At 53.5% G+C, this 16,727-nt stretch overlaps 5 protein-coding genes across 5 annotated transcripts; 3 read left to right on the top strand and 2 right to left on the bottom strand.

The window, feature by feature from the left end:
• Positions 1–443: 443 nt before the first annotated feature.
• NECHADRAFT_37567 (uncharacterized protein) lies at positions 444–5,969 on the top strand (the record flags this gene model as incomplete). Its single annotated transcript, XM_003052246.1, has 3 exons — positions 444–820; positions 873–5,013; positions 5,064–5,969. 3 exons carry the CDS (start codon positions 444–446, stop codon positions 5,967–5,969), a joined length of 5,424 nt encoding a protein of 1,807 aa, XP_003052292.1.
• Positions 5,970–6,915: 946 nt separating this feature from the next.
• On the top strand, positions 6,916–8,617 carry NECHADRAFT_100191 (uncharacterized protein; the record flags this gene model as incomplete). The annotated part of the gene is made up of 2 exons (XM_003052245.1): positions 6,916–7,012; positions 7,131–8,617. The coding sequence occupies 2 exons, from the start codon at positions 6,916–6,918 to the stop codon at positions 8,486–8,488; spliced, it is 1,455 nt and encodes a 484-aa protein (XP_003052291.1). The 3' UTR covers positions 8,489–8,617.
• Positions 8,618–8,788: 171 nt separating this feature from the next.
• Positions 8,789–10,731, top strand: NECHADRAFT_68618 (uncharacterized protein). Its single transcript, XM_003052244.1, has 6 exons — positions 8,789–8,835; positions 8,911–9,221; positions 9,277–9,412; positions 9,462–9,780; positions 9,833–10,044; positions 10,097–10,731. The coding sequence occupies exons 2-6, from the start codon at positions 8,936–8,938 to the stop codon at positions 10,659–10,661; spliced, it is 1,518 nt and encodes a 505-aa protein (XP_003052290.1). The 5' UTR covers positions 8,789–8,835; positions 8,911–8,935; the 3' UTR covers positions 10,662–10,731.
• A 156-nt stretch (positions 10,732–10,887) lies between these two features.
• NECHADRAFT_92898 (uncharacterized protein) lies at positions 10,888–12,926 on the bottom strand (the record flags this gene model as incomplete). The annotated part of the gene is made up of 6 exons (XM_003051801.1): positions 10,888–11,528; positions 11,579–11,714; positions 11,748–11,856; positions 11,902–12,069; positions 12,119–12,715; positions 12,814–12,926. The coding sequence occupies 6 exons, from the start codon at positions 12,924–12,926 to the stop codon at positions 10,888–10,890; spliced, it is 1,764 nt and encodes a 587-aa protein (XP_003051847.1).
• A 471-nt stretch (positions 12,927–13,397) lies between these two features.
• On the bottom strand, positions 13,398–15,552 carry NECHADRAFT_68614 (uncharacterized protein; the record flags this gene model as incomplete). The annotated part of the gene is made up of 2 exons (XM_003051800.1): positions 13,398–15,130; positions 15,210–15,552. 2 exons carry the CDS (start codon positions 15,550–15,552, stop codon positions 13,599–13,601), a joined length of 1,875 nt encoding a protein of 624 aa, XP_003051846.1. The 3' UTR covers positions 13,398–13,598.
• Between the last annotated feature and the right edge of the window lie 1,175 nt (positions 15,553–16,727).

Genomic DNA, 16,727 nt, shown 5'->3' with positions numbered 1-16,727 from the left:
GTGTCCCCTTTGATACTGGAAATCGACGTCAGAAGAAGCATTCGAATATCAACGCTCAACAGACAGATATAAGTTATACAATACAAATCAACCCAAATTCAACCTTTCAAAGAACCAGCCAATCCAATTAGACAAAACAAAAAGAAACTCCAATCCCAACCATCACAATTCCAGTTATGCCATGGCAGAAGCTGAATAGATCGAGCCAGGATTCCATGGTTGGTGGGTCAAATGGTGGGGTAGACACATCCACATGAACCTACCAGCTGCAGCCTTGGATCCATGGGAGAGTTCCTCTTATCGATAACAAAATATCCAGGCCATCTTTTTCCCCGGTGCCAAAAAATTTCGGCGCAGGCCTCACTCCCGCTGCCTTCAAGGACGACCTTCACATCAACCATTTCCCTCCCCTGCCCGAGCCTGAGGTGTAGCCCCCCGTCATAATGGCCACCTCTCTCGCTGCTCAATTGGCGCAGGTGGCCGCTAACTCAAAGTCGACTCTCAACGTCAAGGCGCAAAAGGCTGCGCATTCCAAGTCGCTGATCTGGGAGCCAAGAGTCGCCGCGACCCAGAACTACCAGACTCTCTACACCACCTGCATTCAAGGCTTCGAGGAGCTCTGCCAGCTCGATGCGAGATTTGCGCCTTTTCAGGCTACCATCTTTAGCGAGGAGAGTCAGAATCAAGACCGTACTCAGCTTACAGCCTCTGAGAATGAGGAGCTGGACCGACGAGTCGGGGCCTTTCTGCGCCTCGCAGGCAGTCGCCTTAGGCTAATGCCTGCTATCAAGTCTATTGAATGGCTCATTCGCAGATTTAGGTACGAACTTTCATCCTTGATTGAGATGAAATAAAAGGCTAAGCTTTGACAGAATCCATGAGGAAAACACACAAGCTCTGCTTCTCGCATTTCTCCCCTACCACTCGATCCCAGCCTTCGCGACCCTTCTATCGATTCTGCCCAACAAGATCCCCCACGACTTTCGCTTCCTCGACCCTTACATTCGATCCGTTACCTCGCCGCCCCGATCTGTTTTGGTTCGCCAGGCTATCCAGCACCCTTCCTTCTTGACCCTCATCTCCGAGTACACCCTCGAGTCATGCCGCATGCAATACAACTATCCTGCTCTGGTCTCTTTCTGGGCGGGTATCATGACTGAGGCTATCAGTGGCATTCTGGACAAGACGAGGTCAGGCCGAGCCGCGGTCCAGAGCGAGAACGACCAAGCCCTGCTTCATCGCCTCGGTCCTATCTTTGCGGAATCATTGGTCATGAAGAAGGTTCCCAGCGTTCAGATCGCCTCTTACATGGCGATTGCCGTGTTTGTGTCCAAGGGAAATCTTGAGGATGGAGCCGTGACCGCGTTCATGGACCAGACAGTCTACGGTTGGACCAACGACACGGTTCGCCCTGGTCTGGTTTGCCTGGCCATTCTTGCGCAGTACCGATCCGCGAAGCAGATGAGCAGCAAGACTACCAAGGCACTGATGAAGGTTTCCGACATTGGCAAGCTCCTTGTTGAGATTGGACAGGAGCGCCGAGTTGACAAGCTGGCCAACGGTCTTTGCCTCGCTCTGATCGAAAGACTTACCAAGAAGGGCGACGCTCGAGGCTTGGCGACTATTATCACGATCCTGAGCAGCCCGATCCTGAAGGATAAGCAGGTTTCCGTCATTTTCAAGTCTCTGATCCTGACCGCGCATCGACTCAACGACGACAACGACGAGGATGGTGCACTCCGACGGGAACTGGGTTCGGCCTTGATTACCCTGTCCCAGAGCACCGGCAAGTCTGGCGATACCATTCAGTCTGTTCTCGAGGAAGTCAAGTTCGATATCGAGGAGTTGGAGATGAAGCTTGATCTTTCGTTCCGTTCCAGAAGACTGCCCGAAGCTGCCAAGGATGACCAGGAGATGAACGTCGGTACGGAGGAGAAAAAGGCCCCTCAAGATTTGGGCCTGCTTCTGAAGGAGCTCTCTGATCGATCCGAGTCCCTCTCGCCTTGCCTCCAGCCCCAGCCCTCGGAGATCTTTGACGAGTTTAGCCACGCTTTCTTCTCCATAGTTTCCGAGAGCTCTCAAAACTCGAGTCTCCTCTCCGAATTCGAGCAAAACCCTAAGCTCCATCGTCAATCAGCTTTCAAGGACTGCACCTACTTTAGCTTTTTCATCCGCATCTGGTGTGGCCCGTATCCCGCATTGGCCAGAGTTGCGGCGCTCGAAATGGTCAAGAGGAGGCTCAAGGTTGGCGACTCTGACAAGACTGACCTCCAGGCTCTGCTCCCTTACTGCATTTCTGCCCTGAGCGATCCTTCGAAGCGAGTTCGCCAAGCCGCTGCCGACTTGATCACCGTTCTCACCAGTCTATACGTTCCACCGGTCCCTTCTAAGGGGCTCACGATCTGGGGTGCCGAGACTCTGTATGGAAAATCCAAGGACACAAATTCACTGACTTCCGATGTCGTTGCCAAGGTCCTTCACTTGCAGATTCTGCCAACTGTTGAGGAGTGTGTTATGGACCCTGAGCACATTTCTGCTGTTCTCAAGACGGCGATTGAACAAGGAAAATACCAGTCCAAGCCTGATGCTGCTCTCGACAAGAAGGATCACCTGTCTCAGCCCGGAAGATTAGCCCTTCTTCAGTTCCTCGCCTCCCATATCGTCAACACCCCCCTGATTCTTGTCAAGAACAGACTGTTGAAGACTGTCAACGAAGTCCGAGGAGTCAGCACTACAACAAGGACGCAACTCCTGCTTCCCGCTCTGCAGTGGTGGGCCGGTTTAAGTGAAGATGAAGCGGCCCAGCTTTGCAGCTCGGAGCGCTTGGACAAGTCGGATATGGATACTCGGTTTGTTGATGTTGTTGTTCCCAACGATACTGCCGGACTCGAGTTCTTCCTGGAGTTCCTGAGGGAGCCAGAGCAGAGGGAGAAGGCTGATCTCATCCGTGCCATCTTTGCCCGAATCAAGAAGATGTGGTCCTCAATGAAGCCCGATATCAAGTTCATTGCGGCTGAGCAACTGCTGGAGATCTCGCAGGAGTCGACTGCCGCTGGTGACTCCAAGTCGGTTGTCCCCGCAGAGGCCTCGGACATGCTGCGAAGTGTGCGGTTAACAACCGATATCCTCACCTACTTCCTCGACTCGATTCAAACTGGAACTAAGATGATCACGGAACCCCCACCAAACAAGCGTCGCAGGACTAGCTCCTCTGGAGGTGACCGTGGACTCATCACCCAGGTCACCCCTGAGCTGAGCCAAGCTCTGCGAAAGGTTACTTTCGTTCTGCAGTTGGTTGAGAACTCGGACCCTGTTGAGCATCCCGAGCTTCTTGACGGCCTCTTCACAGCTCTATCTGAGCTCCAGCACTTTAGAACGGTGGTGGGCTCTGAACTGGGCTACCTGCAGAACCTCATCCTCCGAAGTCTTCTTGCCATGATGCCCACGTACAAGGCCAACAAGAAGCTCAAGATTGATAGCTCCGGCGGTTATGGCGATTTGCTTGTCAACTGCATTCAGAAGTCATCCAGCCCTGTTGTGCAGAACGCCGCACTCCTCTTGATCGCCAGCCTTGCCACGACTGCGCCAAACCTGGTACTTCACAGTGTCATGCCCATTTTCACATTCATGGGCACTTCTGTTCTTCGACAGAGTGACGACTACTCTGCCCATGTTGTGGCTCAGACCATCAAGGAGGTCATCCCCCCCTTGATCGAGTCTCTGCGTCAGGGACAAAAGAGCCCTGTTGCCGGTGCCTCGGATATTCTCGTGAGCTTCACCACTGCTTACGAGCACATCCCGGCCCACCGGAGACACGGTCTCTTTGTTGCTCTGGTTGAGACCCTTGGACCCCAAGACTTCCTTCACGCCCTCGTCAGCATGCTGGTTGATCGATATGGCCCCAGTGATGCCCTGTTGCAATTCGTTATTGAGCTGCTGAACCACTTCAGCATTCAGACGCAGCTAGAAACGCTTGTCAAGCAGCTTGATCTCATCGCCGATCTGTTCAAGCCTAAGCCCGGAATCTCGTTTGTCCTTCTCGGCATCACCGATGACAGGGACAAGGACAAGAAGGATCTTGAGGAGATTGCCCTCCGCCAGCTGTCAGCCTTCCCTAGCTTCTTGGCCAACAAGAAGCTCAGGTCTCAGATTGGTGGCTTGATGGAGAAGGACGACATGGACGCTTCACGACTGAGGGAACTGTACGCCACTCTGCTCGAGAACATCCTCGTTCTTGCGGATACGGTTAAGGTGACTAAGACTCTTCATAACCGATGCGGACAAGCTCTCTCAAACCACCTCAACTTGCTGTCTATCGGCGAGTTCATCAAGGCGGTTGAGAATCTACTCGACCGGCCGGACATGGGTCTGCGACAAAAGGTTCTCCGGGCACTCGAGGTCCGAGTCGAGCAGGAGAGCAACACAGACCCAGCATCAAGATCAGTGTTATTGGCCTTCCTGCCCCAGCTCACAGCTGGAATCAGGGAGTCCAACGACATGCGGTACAAGCACACTGCCGTCACATGTGTGGACAAGATCGCCGAGAAGTATGGCAAGAAGGATATCGAGGCAGTGGTGGCGGCAGCGACTACAATCGCTGGCGAGCACTGCCTCGGACAGTCTGAGGAACGTCTCCGTGTCATGGCTCTCCTGTGCCTGACATCGCTCGTGGATGTGCTACAGGATGCCATCGTGCCGGTTCTGCCAAGCGCGATTCCCCAAGCCGTTGCTTATCTGAACGATAGCCTGGCGGAAGACGCTCGGGATGAGGAGCTTCACGTGGCAAGTTATGGATTCATCAGCTCTCTCGCCGAACACCTTCCTTACATGCTCTCGACCTACATCAACCGCATCCTGGAGGTGTCCAACAAGTCAGCCGAGGTTGATCTTGAGGATGAGACAAGAGAAAGTCGCGTTGATTGCCTCCACTTCCTGGCTAAGCAGCTTGAGGCGAAGGAGATCTTTTCGGCTTTGGACCGAAACTGGGAGAGTGCCAGGAGCTCTGGATTTTCTGTAAGTTGTCACATTTTCAGATGCTGCATGACACTAGCTAACATATGCAGGCTGTGGCGGAATATCTCGACGTTCTGGGCTTGGCCATTGACAAGCACCCCAAGTCTGGTATCAGCAAGAATGCCACGCTCCTGTCGGGCATTCTGACCAAGGCCTTTGACCTTCGACGACAAGAACATGCCAAGGGCGAGGTGGGCGAGCAGAGCCTCTTGAAGCTCAGCGCTTTGGACGCGAGCACAAATGACAAGGGACTCAAGATGATCTACAAGCTCAACGACGCGGCGTTCCGGCCGGTGTTTGTGCAACTGATTGAGTGGTCAAGCTCAGGTCTACCCAAGAGTGACCGGGCCGGCCGTTCTCTGCGGCAGTACAGCGTATACGGGTTCCTGCAGGTCTTCTTTGGAAACCTCAAGTCAATTGTCACCAACTACGCGACGTACATTGTGGAGGATGCAGTCAAGGTTCTACAGACGGTGGATCTCAACAAGCCCGAGGAGCGACAGCTGTGGACAAGGGTGCTGCAGACGTTGGCAAACTGCTTCGAGCACGATCAGGATGACTTCTGGCAGGCACCTGCACACTTCAGTGCCGTTGGGCCGGTGTTGATGGAGCAGTTCTCACATGCCGGGTCAGTTGATGTGACAGAGGACTTGATCCCGACAACGGTGGAGTTGGCCTCGGCGGCAGATTCACAAGCTCACCAGAAGGAGCTCAACTCGGCACTTCTGAAGCACCTCAGATCTGAATCTGCTGCAGTTCGACTGGCGGCTGTCAAGTGCGAGCAGGCATTGACAGACCGGCTAGGAGAGGAGTGGCTGTCGATGCTGCACGAGATGCTGCCTCGGATCAGCGAGCTGCAGGAGGATGACGACGAGGTGGTTGAACGGGAGACGCACCGATGGATTGTCAAGATTGAGGGAGTGTTGGGTGAGAGTCTGGACGCCATGTTGCAGTAGAGACAAAATGAGAATGAGATGGGACGGACCAAAGGAGGAATTGAAAGGAGGGACTGGAGTTGTTGACACAAAAGCTTGGAATAGACAGGCTATGACGTAGAGGCGCTACAAGTAACTAACTAGAAGTTTCATTTTTCTATGTAAAAAGAGAAGATATTTTGACATTATCAAGAGGCTTTGAGCTAAGGCGGGCGCTGACATGTGGGAAAGACAGGGATAGACCGGGACAGAGGAGAATCTGTCAGCTAGTGAGTCACTAGAAGACTCCCAGTGTCTCGCTCGGCGTGTTCGGGGTCGCGGCGAGTTTATCGGACAGCCGGGGACTCATGAGATGCGACTCAACGGGCACGCGGAGAGGCTCGTAGGGAGAAGGAGGCTCTTACACGGTGAGCGGACTCGGAAAGATCCGGTGAATTATCGTGGCGGGCGGGCTCACCTAGAGAACCCAGGTCACTACCTACGTCACGAGGATGACCAGGTACAGGCGAGCTAGCAGGGGACGCCAGCCTTGAAGAGGTACCCTGCATGTGGCGGGCGGTTCAGCTGTACCTGGCCTGGGCGAGGTGAAGCTAGAGCTGCATTCGGAGTAGAGAGAAAAAAGGTGACGAAGGGTTGATATAATATCCGCTTAGCTACGGCCTGGAGATAAAAGAGTCACAAACAAAAGCAGTCTCAACAAACCAATTGCGAATTTCATTGAGCAATTGAGGCATTATCGACATCTTGTTCATTGTTTCCGAAACCGGATCCTAATCTTTCGCTAAAGACTATCCACTGGCTGGGCTAAATCCACTTACACGGGCACGAGCGCAGCCGCATTCATCGACCACTTATCTACGGAAGGCGACACTTGATCCTTGAGATTTTTTTTTTCTCGGTGGTTTTTTATTTTCTGCTTTTTGTTTCTTCTACGCCTCTAAGGGTTTTGCTTGAGAATCGTTACAAGATGGTTGGTTTCCCGCCGAGTCGTGCTTTGGTGAGGGTGGGAGGATCTGGGAATAGAGTCATCTCCAAGAGATTGGCAGGCACGATAACACAAGATGGTGAGTTCAGCTTGATATTGATATACTTCCAGGATATATCTCTTGATTCTTTGGAGAACAATCTTTGACCGTCTCGGTAATCCCTAATTCGAAACATCACTAACTTGTCTCACTTCAGCCGACTCCAAGGAGCGCATCGTCGTGCTCGGATCCGGATGGGCCGGCTACGCCCTCGCCCGGACAATCAACCCCTCAAAATCCTCACGAATCCTCATCTCGCCTCGTTCCCACTTTGTCTTTACCCCCCTCATCGCCTCCACGGCCGTCGGCACGCTCGAGTTTAGAGCTGCTGTTGAGCCTTGCCGCAAGTTGGGACTGACAGAGTTTCACCAAGCTTGGGCGTCAGACATTGACTTTGCGGCAAAGACCATCACTGTCGAGGCTAATCAGCGTGATGGTGTCACAGCCCGCGCGGGAAAGGATCTCCTCAAGGGTCTTGAGTTCCAGGTGCCGTATGACAAGCTTGTTGTGGCTGTTGGGTGTTACAGTCAGACATTTGGCGTTGAAGGTGTCAAAGAGCATGCTTGTTTCCTGAGAGATGCTACAGATGCCAGAACTGTGCGTCTCAAGGTTCTGCAAAAGTTTGAGCAGGCGGCTCTACCAAGTGCCAGCGATGTTCAGAGGAAGCGTCTGCTACACTTTGCTGTCGTGGGTGGAGGACCTACTGGCATTGAGTTTGCGGCAGAGTTGCACGACCTAATCCATGAGGATTTGGCAAAGATGTATCCAGAGTTGATGGAGCATGTGGCCATCACCATCTACGACATTGCGCCCAAGGTTCTGCCCATGTTTGATCGCAACTTGGCGGCATATGCGACAAACATGTTTAGCCGAAGGGGTATCCGTGTCAAGACGGAGCATCACCTTCAGCGCATCCGAGAGGATGGCGATGTGCTACTCATGAAGATTAAGGAAGAGCCAGAGGAGGTGGCAGCAGGTGTTGTCGTCTGGAGTACTGGTCTCATGCAGAACCCCTTAGTAGGGAGACTGGTTGGCCAGGAGGTCAAGGGCGCAGGGACGATCGCCAAGGACAGCAAGACGGGAGGAATCAAGGTGGACGAGCATCTCCGCGTGCAAGTCGAATCCCAAGACAACAACGGAAACACCATCACAAAGTCCCTCCCAGATGTCTTTGCCATCGGCGACTGCGCTGTCGTCCAAGGCCGATCGTTCCCTGCAACAGCCCAAGTAGCCAGCCAACAGGCAACATACCTCGGCAAGCGCTTTAACGCAGGTACTTCATCTCAAGGAGCTCCGACAGCTCCGTTTCACTTCCGCAATTGGGGAACCATGGCGTACCTCGGTGGGTGGAGGGCGATTCACCAAAAGGGTGCTGATGAGCTCAAGGGTAGAGCTGCGTGGATCCTCTGGCGGACTGCGTACCTGACCAAGAGCATGAGTTTGAAGAACAAGATTATGATTCCTTTTTACTGGTTGATTACTTGGATCTTTGGACGGGATATCTCGAGGTTTTAGGTGATGAGTTGTAAGAGGGATAAAACTGTATGATAGGAACTTGAGATTGTATTGGCATAGCATCAACAGGGATAGACTGGAACAAAGGATAAAAAAAAAGTGTCTTTTTTTGAAAGATATAGACTTACCAAGTATAGAATTGTATGATTATTAACTATGTTGTTGTTGAGTCTATGGCCTCCACTACTAATGTCGCGATCATGAGCCCCATGTCATAATTACTCACCCACTGACATTTTAGTCGCTCAACTTGGCTCAACTCACTCACTCCACCTTGACTAAACTCAAGACGTGGTCTTTCAACTACCAAGATCTTGAGCAAAGATTAAACTCTGTACCTTTTAAAGGTGTTTATCTAAGGAGTAACATTCACTTGAATCTAATCTTATCAATCTTCAAGATCTATGCTAACCCCGCTATAGTAACAATTGACTCACCCACTCAACAATGGCCAAACCATCCATCAACTACGGCCTCTACCTCGTCACCGACTCGACCCCCGCCATCCTCGGCGACGGAAACCTCGAGAAGATCGTAGAGGCAGCGCTAAAGGGCGGCGTCACCGTCCTGCAGTACCGCGACAAGCACAGCGAGCGTGCCGTAGCTGTCGAGACGGCAAAGAAGCTGCACGCCGTGTCACAGCGGTACAGCGTTCCCTTGCTCATCAATGACCGTGTTGATGTTGCTGTAGAAGTTGGGTGTGAGGGTGTTCATATTGGACAGGATGATATGGGTATGTTGAGATGATAACCTGTGTGGGATGAGAAAAGCTGACTTTGAGACTCTAGCCTTTGAGGAGGCTAGGAACCTCTTGAGACCTGACAAGATTATCGGTGTCACTGCAAGCTCTGTAGAAGAAGCTCTCAAGGCTTGTGAAGCTGGCGCCGACTATCTTGGTCTTGGAACTGTATATTCAACTCAGACGTAAGAACCAATACATCACTCACCAACCATCAACTGACCCCTATTCTAGCAAGAAGGACACAAAGTCCATCATCGGCCCCTCTGGCGTCCGAGAGATCCTCTCCGCCCTCGCGGCTGCCGGTCACGGCGCTGTGCCTACTGTTTGTATCGGCGGTGTCAACGGCTCCAACGCTGGCTCCGTCCTCACAGCTGCCCGCTCCCCGACCAAGGCCCTTGACGGTGTCGCCGTCGTGAGCGCCATCATCGCCGCTACCGACCCAGCCGCTGCCTCTCGTGATCTCCTCAGCCAGGTTATAACCGCTAAAATCCCTGAAGTCGTCGGTGCTGTAGCTAATACCACTCCCCTGACGCACAACATGACCAACCTGGTATATCCCATCCCACCTTAACATAGGTGTGTTCAAAGCTAACAAGTTCTAGGTCGTCCAGAACTTTGCCGCCAACGTTGCCCTCTGCGTCGGTGCTTCCCCCATCATGGCAAACTACGCAGAAGAAGCGGCCGACTTGGCCAAGCTGGGCGGCGCTCTTGTTGTCAACATGGGTACCGTGACCCCTGAGGGACTCAAGAACTATATCCAGGCCATCAAGGCCTACAACGATGCCGGGCGTCCTATTGTTCTGGACCCAGTTGGGTAAGCTGTCTTCTCTTGTTCCAGATCAAACTTAGTTTGCTCACACTCCCAGTGCCGGCGCAACTTCTGTCCGCCGCAACGCCGTCAAATCCCTCCTCGGCGCAGGCCACTTCACCGTCATCAAGGGCAACGAGGGCGAGATTCAAACCGTGGCAGGAGCTACAATCACCCAGCGAGGTGTAGACTCTACCTCATCCTTGACCCTCGCCCAGAAAGCCTCGCTCGTGCGATCCATCGCGAAAAAGCGCCGCAACGTGGTTCTCCTGACAGGTGCCGTCGACCTTGTCAGCGATGGATCCCGCACGCTCGCTATTAGCAACGGACACCCCTATCTTGGTGAGGTTACAGGTACTGGCTGCACTCTTGGCACAACTGTGAGCGCCATGGTTGCCGCGTACGGAGCTGATCCGCTACTGGCTGCCGTAGCCGGTACCGTCATGTTCGAGCTTGCAGCCGAGTTCGCCGCTGAGAGAAGCGAGGTCCGCGGGCCGGGTACGTTTGTTCCCGCCTTCTTGGACGAGTTGTATGCTATTCGAAAGGCCACCGGCAACGGTGATCTTAGATGGTTGACCATGGTCAAGGTCAAGGCCGTCGAGGCGGCAGACATCGAGGCGTAGTTCAACTAAGAGATCGAAAAGTATTAAGCTTGACATATATAAACAATAAAATACAATTGATTATCTCCAAGAGAACCATCCATTCAACATGTACCGAATAACCCCCTGAACCCCTGAATAGTCCACTCCCTTCCTCATCAACGCCCATCCAAACAGTCTCATAACTAGATATTCCAACGCCAAAGAGCCAGCTTAGCTCATCCATTCTTTATACAATCACATCATCTCATTGCAAAGACTCATCCAACACGCCCGGATCCCCCACAATATTCCAAACATTAAACCCCTGCGTAGATCCCTGCCAGAAATCACTGCTGAAATCACCCATCAAAATGTCTTGGCTAAACTCGATGACCTGAGGGTTTGCAGTCCCGGCTACAAGCCGCTTCAGCTCCACCTTGACCAGGTCCCTCAGCGTCTTGAGTTGCCGCAGTAGTCTCTCGAACGGATCCTCGGGGGGCTGCGGCGCTGGAACACCCAAGGGAGTCGCCGTGCCTAGCATATTGCCCTGCTTGCGCCGCGCGACGATGACCACCAGATCACGAACCTGCTGGTCCATCACCTCGGTCATGTCGAGCTCGTTGTGAATGCTGGCGAGGTTCCATCCAGGCAGTTGCAGGGTCATGAGCTTGATACCCGTGATGATAGTATAGACAAAATCAGACGCGCTCATGCACAGGAACCGCGGTCTTTCGAGCTCACGATGTGAGAAGCGGAGGTCGAAAAAGGACTTGAGCGATCTGAGGCAGCCCCAGAGGAGTTGGAGGCGGTCGGTCAAGGGCATATATGAGGCTGTGGAGTGTTGATCCGAGAGGGCAATCTCGTAGAGGAGAACCTCGGCCACATGAATATGTGACTTGAGATTATCTAGCACACATGTAAGTGTCTGGTGCGAACATTGAAGACGGGCTACTCACCATTGCCGGAAAAGCGTGGCCCAAGAGAATTCCTGTACTGATCAAGCTGGTCCTGGAATGAGCGCACCACCATTGTTAACGGTAGCTTCATAGCATGTTGGCCAATATTTTCGACAGTCATGGTGAGAGATATAGACTGAGCCAGTTGTTGAATTCTCACCAGCTTCACCAAATACTCATCAGACGGATACTGCATATTTGCCTCGAGCGCCTTGCAGCACGTCTCTAAGGAACTAGTGTTCATGAGAACATCCGGTCTCTTGTTTGCCGTAAACACCCTGCCACGGGTAAGCAATTATCCTCAAAACAGCGGGGATACTTACAAAGTGTTGAGATAATATGTCCCGGCATATGCTCTCATATGATCGAGGTTCTGCTCCATAGCTTCCCCTTGCAAGCTAGCATCCTCCTTGAAAGTCAAGTTGACGCACATGGACCGAGCGAGGAAGAGCAGATTCGTAACCTGCGAGCCCTTGAGTGCATAGTGAAACCTGCGCCAAGATCAGTGCTGCTCAACTCGCAACGTATGAGGAAACCCACCATGCTACCAACATCTGCAGCCCATGCAGCAGATCCAGGCTCTTCAGCCCGTCCACAACCGCCGCCCGGCCAATCTCGGCCAACAGCTCCTCACCCAGTTTGACCTGTCTTGCCCCATCGAGGAAGCACCCCACCATCATGATGGCCTTCCACATAAACGGCCTGTTCTCTCTCACCTCCAACGCCGTGAGATGCTCTGGTACTCTCACAAAGGGGAATAGACACGCGTGGATGTTCCTATAGCCTGCCAGCAGTAGCTCGGCCTCGTGTGGCGTAGGCCACCATGAGTCCCATGGCCGCCGCTTGCCTGGTTCTGACGCTGGTGGATGGGGTGTTTGACTATCAGAACTCTGCTTCAGAGGAAAAATGTGGTTAAAGTCCCAGCTGCTGTCAGTCTTGCTGCAGAGCTCCGACGCTGGCTCCGTCTCAGCCTCGGGGGACGGTGTGGGGGATCTGCTCGAAGAGTCGTGCCGTACATGGGACGACAGCTCCTCCAGACGCTTCTCCAGAGCGGCAATCTTTGACAACTTGGGGCTCTTCCGGGGCCGGGGCGGAGCCGGAGTCTGGGACATACATGTCTTGTCCAGCCGGTGACACCTGGGGGTTGGCAATACGTCTCTCGTCAGCGGCCAGTTCCAACTTACACACGACAAACCTTGACGGGTAGATCAGCCAGGCCAATCATTTAGACTCACCTGTCGCACTTGAGGCTCCCTTCAGGGCCCGGGACGCATCTGGCCTTTGCCTTGGCGCATGTCGTGCAGGCCTTGGGGCCCTTGTTCTTGGATGGGACGATGCCGGGACTCATCTTGTCATGCCTATTATCCTGTCGCTATGACGGCAGAAAAGTGGTTTGGAAAGGAAACGGAGCAGGAGAGTCGGAGGCATTCTCGACCTCGACAAGGGCTCATGTGCTTGACTGCTCCAACGGCCGCCTCGGACGCCGCTTGACTTGCTGAAGCCGTCCGAAATGCAAGGATCCTGGTCCTTGGGAACGGACACGGAGACCCAAAATTGCGCCGATCCTCCGGCCTGGCCTCCGAGTCGCCCTCCCGTTGGTGGTCGGTGAAACGTTTTTCCGTTCCCAGAAGCCACAACCTCAACGGAGAGACGGAGGAACGGAGTAAACAGACCCTGGCAATCACTAACAGCACGGACTAGACAACACAAACAAGACAGACATCTATAAAAGCAAACACCACAAGAGGCCAGAAGGTCAAGAGGATCAACAAGAGACAAGGCAAGTATGCAGTCACACAAAACAAGAAGGTCAAGAGTACGTGTTGGTTCCCCATATGCGCCACATTATGCGGCATGGGCAAAAGTATTCAATTCTCATATCCATCCAGTCAGAGCTGGTACAGATTGCAAAAGATATCTCTCAAATGGTTGTAGTAGAAAGGAACTTGATTGCTGCTGCGACTCATTCACCAGTCGCAGCATGTGCAGGGACATTTATCCCTTTGCACTTGGACGGCATTTAAGCTGCCGTGGCAGCCTCGGAAGTCTGCCTAGACTCAAGCTCAAGGAGCGCCTCGGTGATGCCATTGGCTGCATTGCCAGTGGCCTTGATCTCCTCGGTCGCCTGCTCGACGTTGAGCTGCTTGTCAGTCCAGAGGGGCTCCTGAACGTTGCCCTCCTCGCCGACACCGATGAAGCCACCCTCAGCCGCCCAATCAGAAGTTCGCTTAATGTTGAGCCGAGTCCAGATCTCGTCAACAGCCTGGACGAGCTGGTCTCGGTACTCCTTGGTGTGTCCAGGGGTGGGAGTGATTCGGAGACGCTCCTGGCCAACAGGGACAGTGGGGTAGTTGATCGACTGCACATAGATTCGGTAGTCGTTGAGAAGCATGTCGGAAGCCGCCTTGGCAGTCTCCGCGTTTCCAACAAGGATGGGGATGATGTGGGAGGGGTTAGGAATTACGGGGATGTCTCGGGCGTTCATTGCCTCCTTGACGGCCCGAGTGTGCAGCTGCTGGAGTCGTCGGTCACCATCATACTCCATCTGATACTCAATCGACGTCTTGGCGCCAGCCATGGTTGCAGGTGGCAGAGAAGTGGTGAAGATGAAGCCAGGGGCTAGAGAGCGAATCATGTCAATGAGCTTGGAGCTGCCGGCAATGTATCCACCAACGCAGCCATACGCCTTGCCCAGAGTGCCAGTAATGATGTCAATGCGGTCCATGATAGTTCCCCGAGGGGCACCCTTGACATGCGCCTCCCAGTCCAGATGCTCAGCGACACCAGCACCGTGAGGACCGTACATGCCGACGGCATGGACTTCATCGAGAAAGGTGATGGCGCCGTACTTTTCAGCAAGGTCACAAATCTCCTCAATCGGACCAATGGAGCCACACATGCTGTACACAGACTCAAAGGCAATGATCTTGGGTACGTGCAGCGGCAGAGACGCAAGCTTTGCCTCGAGGTCTTGAATATCGTTGTGCTTGAACACAATCTTCTTGGTTCCAGAGTGTCGGATACCCTGGATCATGGAGGCATGGTTCAGGCTATCCGACAGAATCACACAATCGGGCATCTTGCTACCCAGTGTTGCCAGAGTTGCGTCGTTGGCCACATAGCATGAGCTGAACACAAGAGCCGCATCCTTAGCGTGCAACTTGGCCAGCGTACCCTCGAGCTCGACAGCGTGCCTATTGTGACCGGAGATGTTTCGGGTTCCACCAGCACCGGCACCATACTCCTCGAGGGTTTCATGCATCTTGTTCAAGACATGAGTGTTTCGACCCATGCCCAGGTAATCGTTTGCGCACCAGACAGTTACTCGATCCTCCTTGTCAGACATGTGTGCGCGGGGGAATTCCTTAGCTAGACGGTTGATGTTGTTGAAGTAGCGGTACGACTTGTCCTTGTGCTTCTTGTCGAGTTCGGCATTGTAGAAGCCTTCATAGTCGAATTTACCAGGGGAGTGGAAGCCGGCGGCGGCGGCAGCAGCGACGGGAGAGGCCGAGGTAGCCTTTTGGTTCGGGTTGGTTCCAGGAGGAATGGGGGCTTCATTCAGTGTCAGCTGAAGATCAATTCAAGTCGGGCAACATGTGATGATGCCAATTTCGTGGCGTCGATTACATACCATTGTCGCGACCCTCGAAGAGCGGGCGGTCGACGGCGCGGGCCTCCTGGTTACGGCTGGTGTGAAGCTTGGCCTTGCCAGTCTTGGAGTGAGCAGAGAAGGCTCGAGCCGAGGCAGCGGCGCGGTGCTTGGCCGTCTGGACAGCCATGGCCTTTCCCATGACGGGGCACCGCTGACCGAGCAGCTGAAGCTTGGACATGGTGCCGCCGCAGGGAGAGGCGGCAGCCGTCGAGGGGAGAGCGGCCTGGGGACGGGTCGAGGTGGACAGGGCGCGCAGGGTGGCAGGCGAGGCCGTCTTCAAGAAGGGGCACATAGCCTTGGACTGGCGAAGGACGGCGTCCATGATTGCGAGAATCCGATTGCACTCGTTGGTTGAAGTCGAGAGGGCGATGGCTTCGGTGAGTAGAGCGAACCGGAGGGGCAACGGTCGAAGTTGAGGGTGTGTGGAGGGGCAAAAATGCCAGCGAAAAAAAGCGACGAGGGGCTACACTCGGTCGCAATGAACAAGCGAGACAAAAGCGAAGCAATTGCTCTCTCTTGACAATGTGGAGAGTGTTGAGTTGGTTGGATGGAAGAGGAGAGAAAAAAGAGAGGGAGAGGAGGGAAAAAAAAGGTTGAGGAAAAGGAAGTGCTGAGAAAGATTCAGAGACAAGTCGGCGGTTCGGAAAGGGCGTCTCTGACCCATAGAATCCGTCCGTTTCGGTTCCGTCTTTCGCTTCCTTCCCTCTCCAAGCAACTCCGCGCTTCTTGCCCCATTCAGGAAAGTCACCGGTGACTTCTCGTCTGCCGGTTGCCGATGCCTCCTTCCCCACCGGCAGGTCGCTTGCCCGCTCACCTTTCAGCTCAGCCGAAGGGGACGCCGAGTGGCCAAGGCGTCGGGTAAGTTGTAGATTGTACTTGCACGTGAAGCACGTTTAACCATCATCATCAAGGTTATCAATCAGGCAATGGCATACCTTCCTTTCAATTCAACAACGGCTATGCATATTTCATGGCTCTTCCATAACCTCGAAATAACATCTGGTCCACATTCACATCCAGCAGGGTACGGTTTCATGCAGACGCAGCATGTGGAATACTGTCCGGTACATCCACATCCATGCCTGGACAGGGCCGAGTCAGACTCATCGACGCCAACGAGACCTGGGTAAAGAAAATACCTCGCTCATGATTGGCCCAGATTCCTTCTTTTCCGAGAGGGGCCAAAACCGTCGTCTCTTTTTCGCACACTCGACCTCTCCCTCTAATTGGTCCCGGCCGTCGCCGTTGTCATCCAAGGGCGAAATCTCAGTTAGCCATGTGTTCCCGACAGAAAGCCCTTCTTTTCTCAACCAGGCAAATCCTTCCGGCACCGGACACATCTTCAACAGTTACATAACATTGGTGCTTCTCGCGCTAAGACCCAAGTTAGAATGCCCTCGGTCTTCCATCTTTTCGTCTCGTACGATTGTTAAAGTGGATATCAACTACTAAGCCATTCACTATTAGCTCCATTTCCTTCAATCGGGACTTGTCTGA

The sequence above is a fragment of the Fusarium vanettenii genome (assembly GCF_000151355.1).
Source record: "Fusarium vanettenii 77-13-4 chromosome 4 genomic scaffold NECHAsca_3_chr4_2_0, whole genome shotgun sequence".
NCBI classification, from domain to species: domain Eukaryota; kingdom Fungi; phylum Ascomycota; class Sordariomycetes; order Hypocreales; family Nectriaceae; genus Fusarium; species Fusarium vanettenii.
This window is presented reverse-complemented; position numbering and strand designations above follow the sequence as displayed.

Excerpts from the sequence above, each read along its gene's own strand:
- NECHADRAFT_68618 (XM_003052244.1), top strand. The coding sequence starts at position 8,936 with ATGGCCAAACCATCCATCAACTACGGCCTCTACCTCGTCACCGACTCG. Across the intron at positions 9,781-9,832 it reads CGCACAACATGACCAACCTG|GTCGTCCAGAACTTTGCCGC; the intron begins GTATATCCCATC and ends AACAAGTTCTAG. Across the intron at positions 10,045-10,096 it reads ATTGTTCTGGACCCAGTTGG|TGCCGGCGCAACTTCTGTCC; the intron begins GTAAGCTGTCTT and ends TCACACTCCCAG.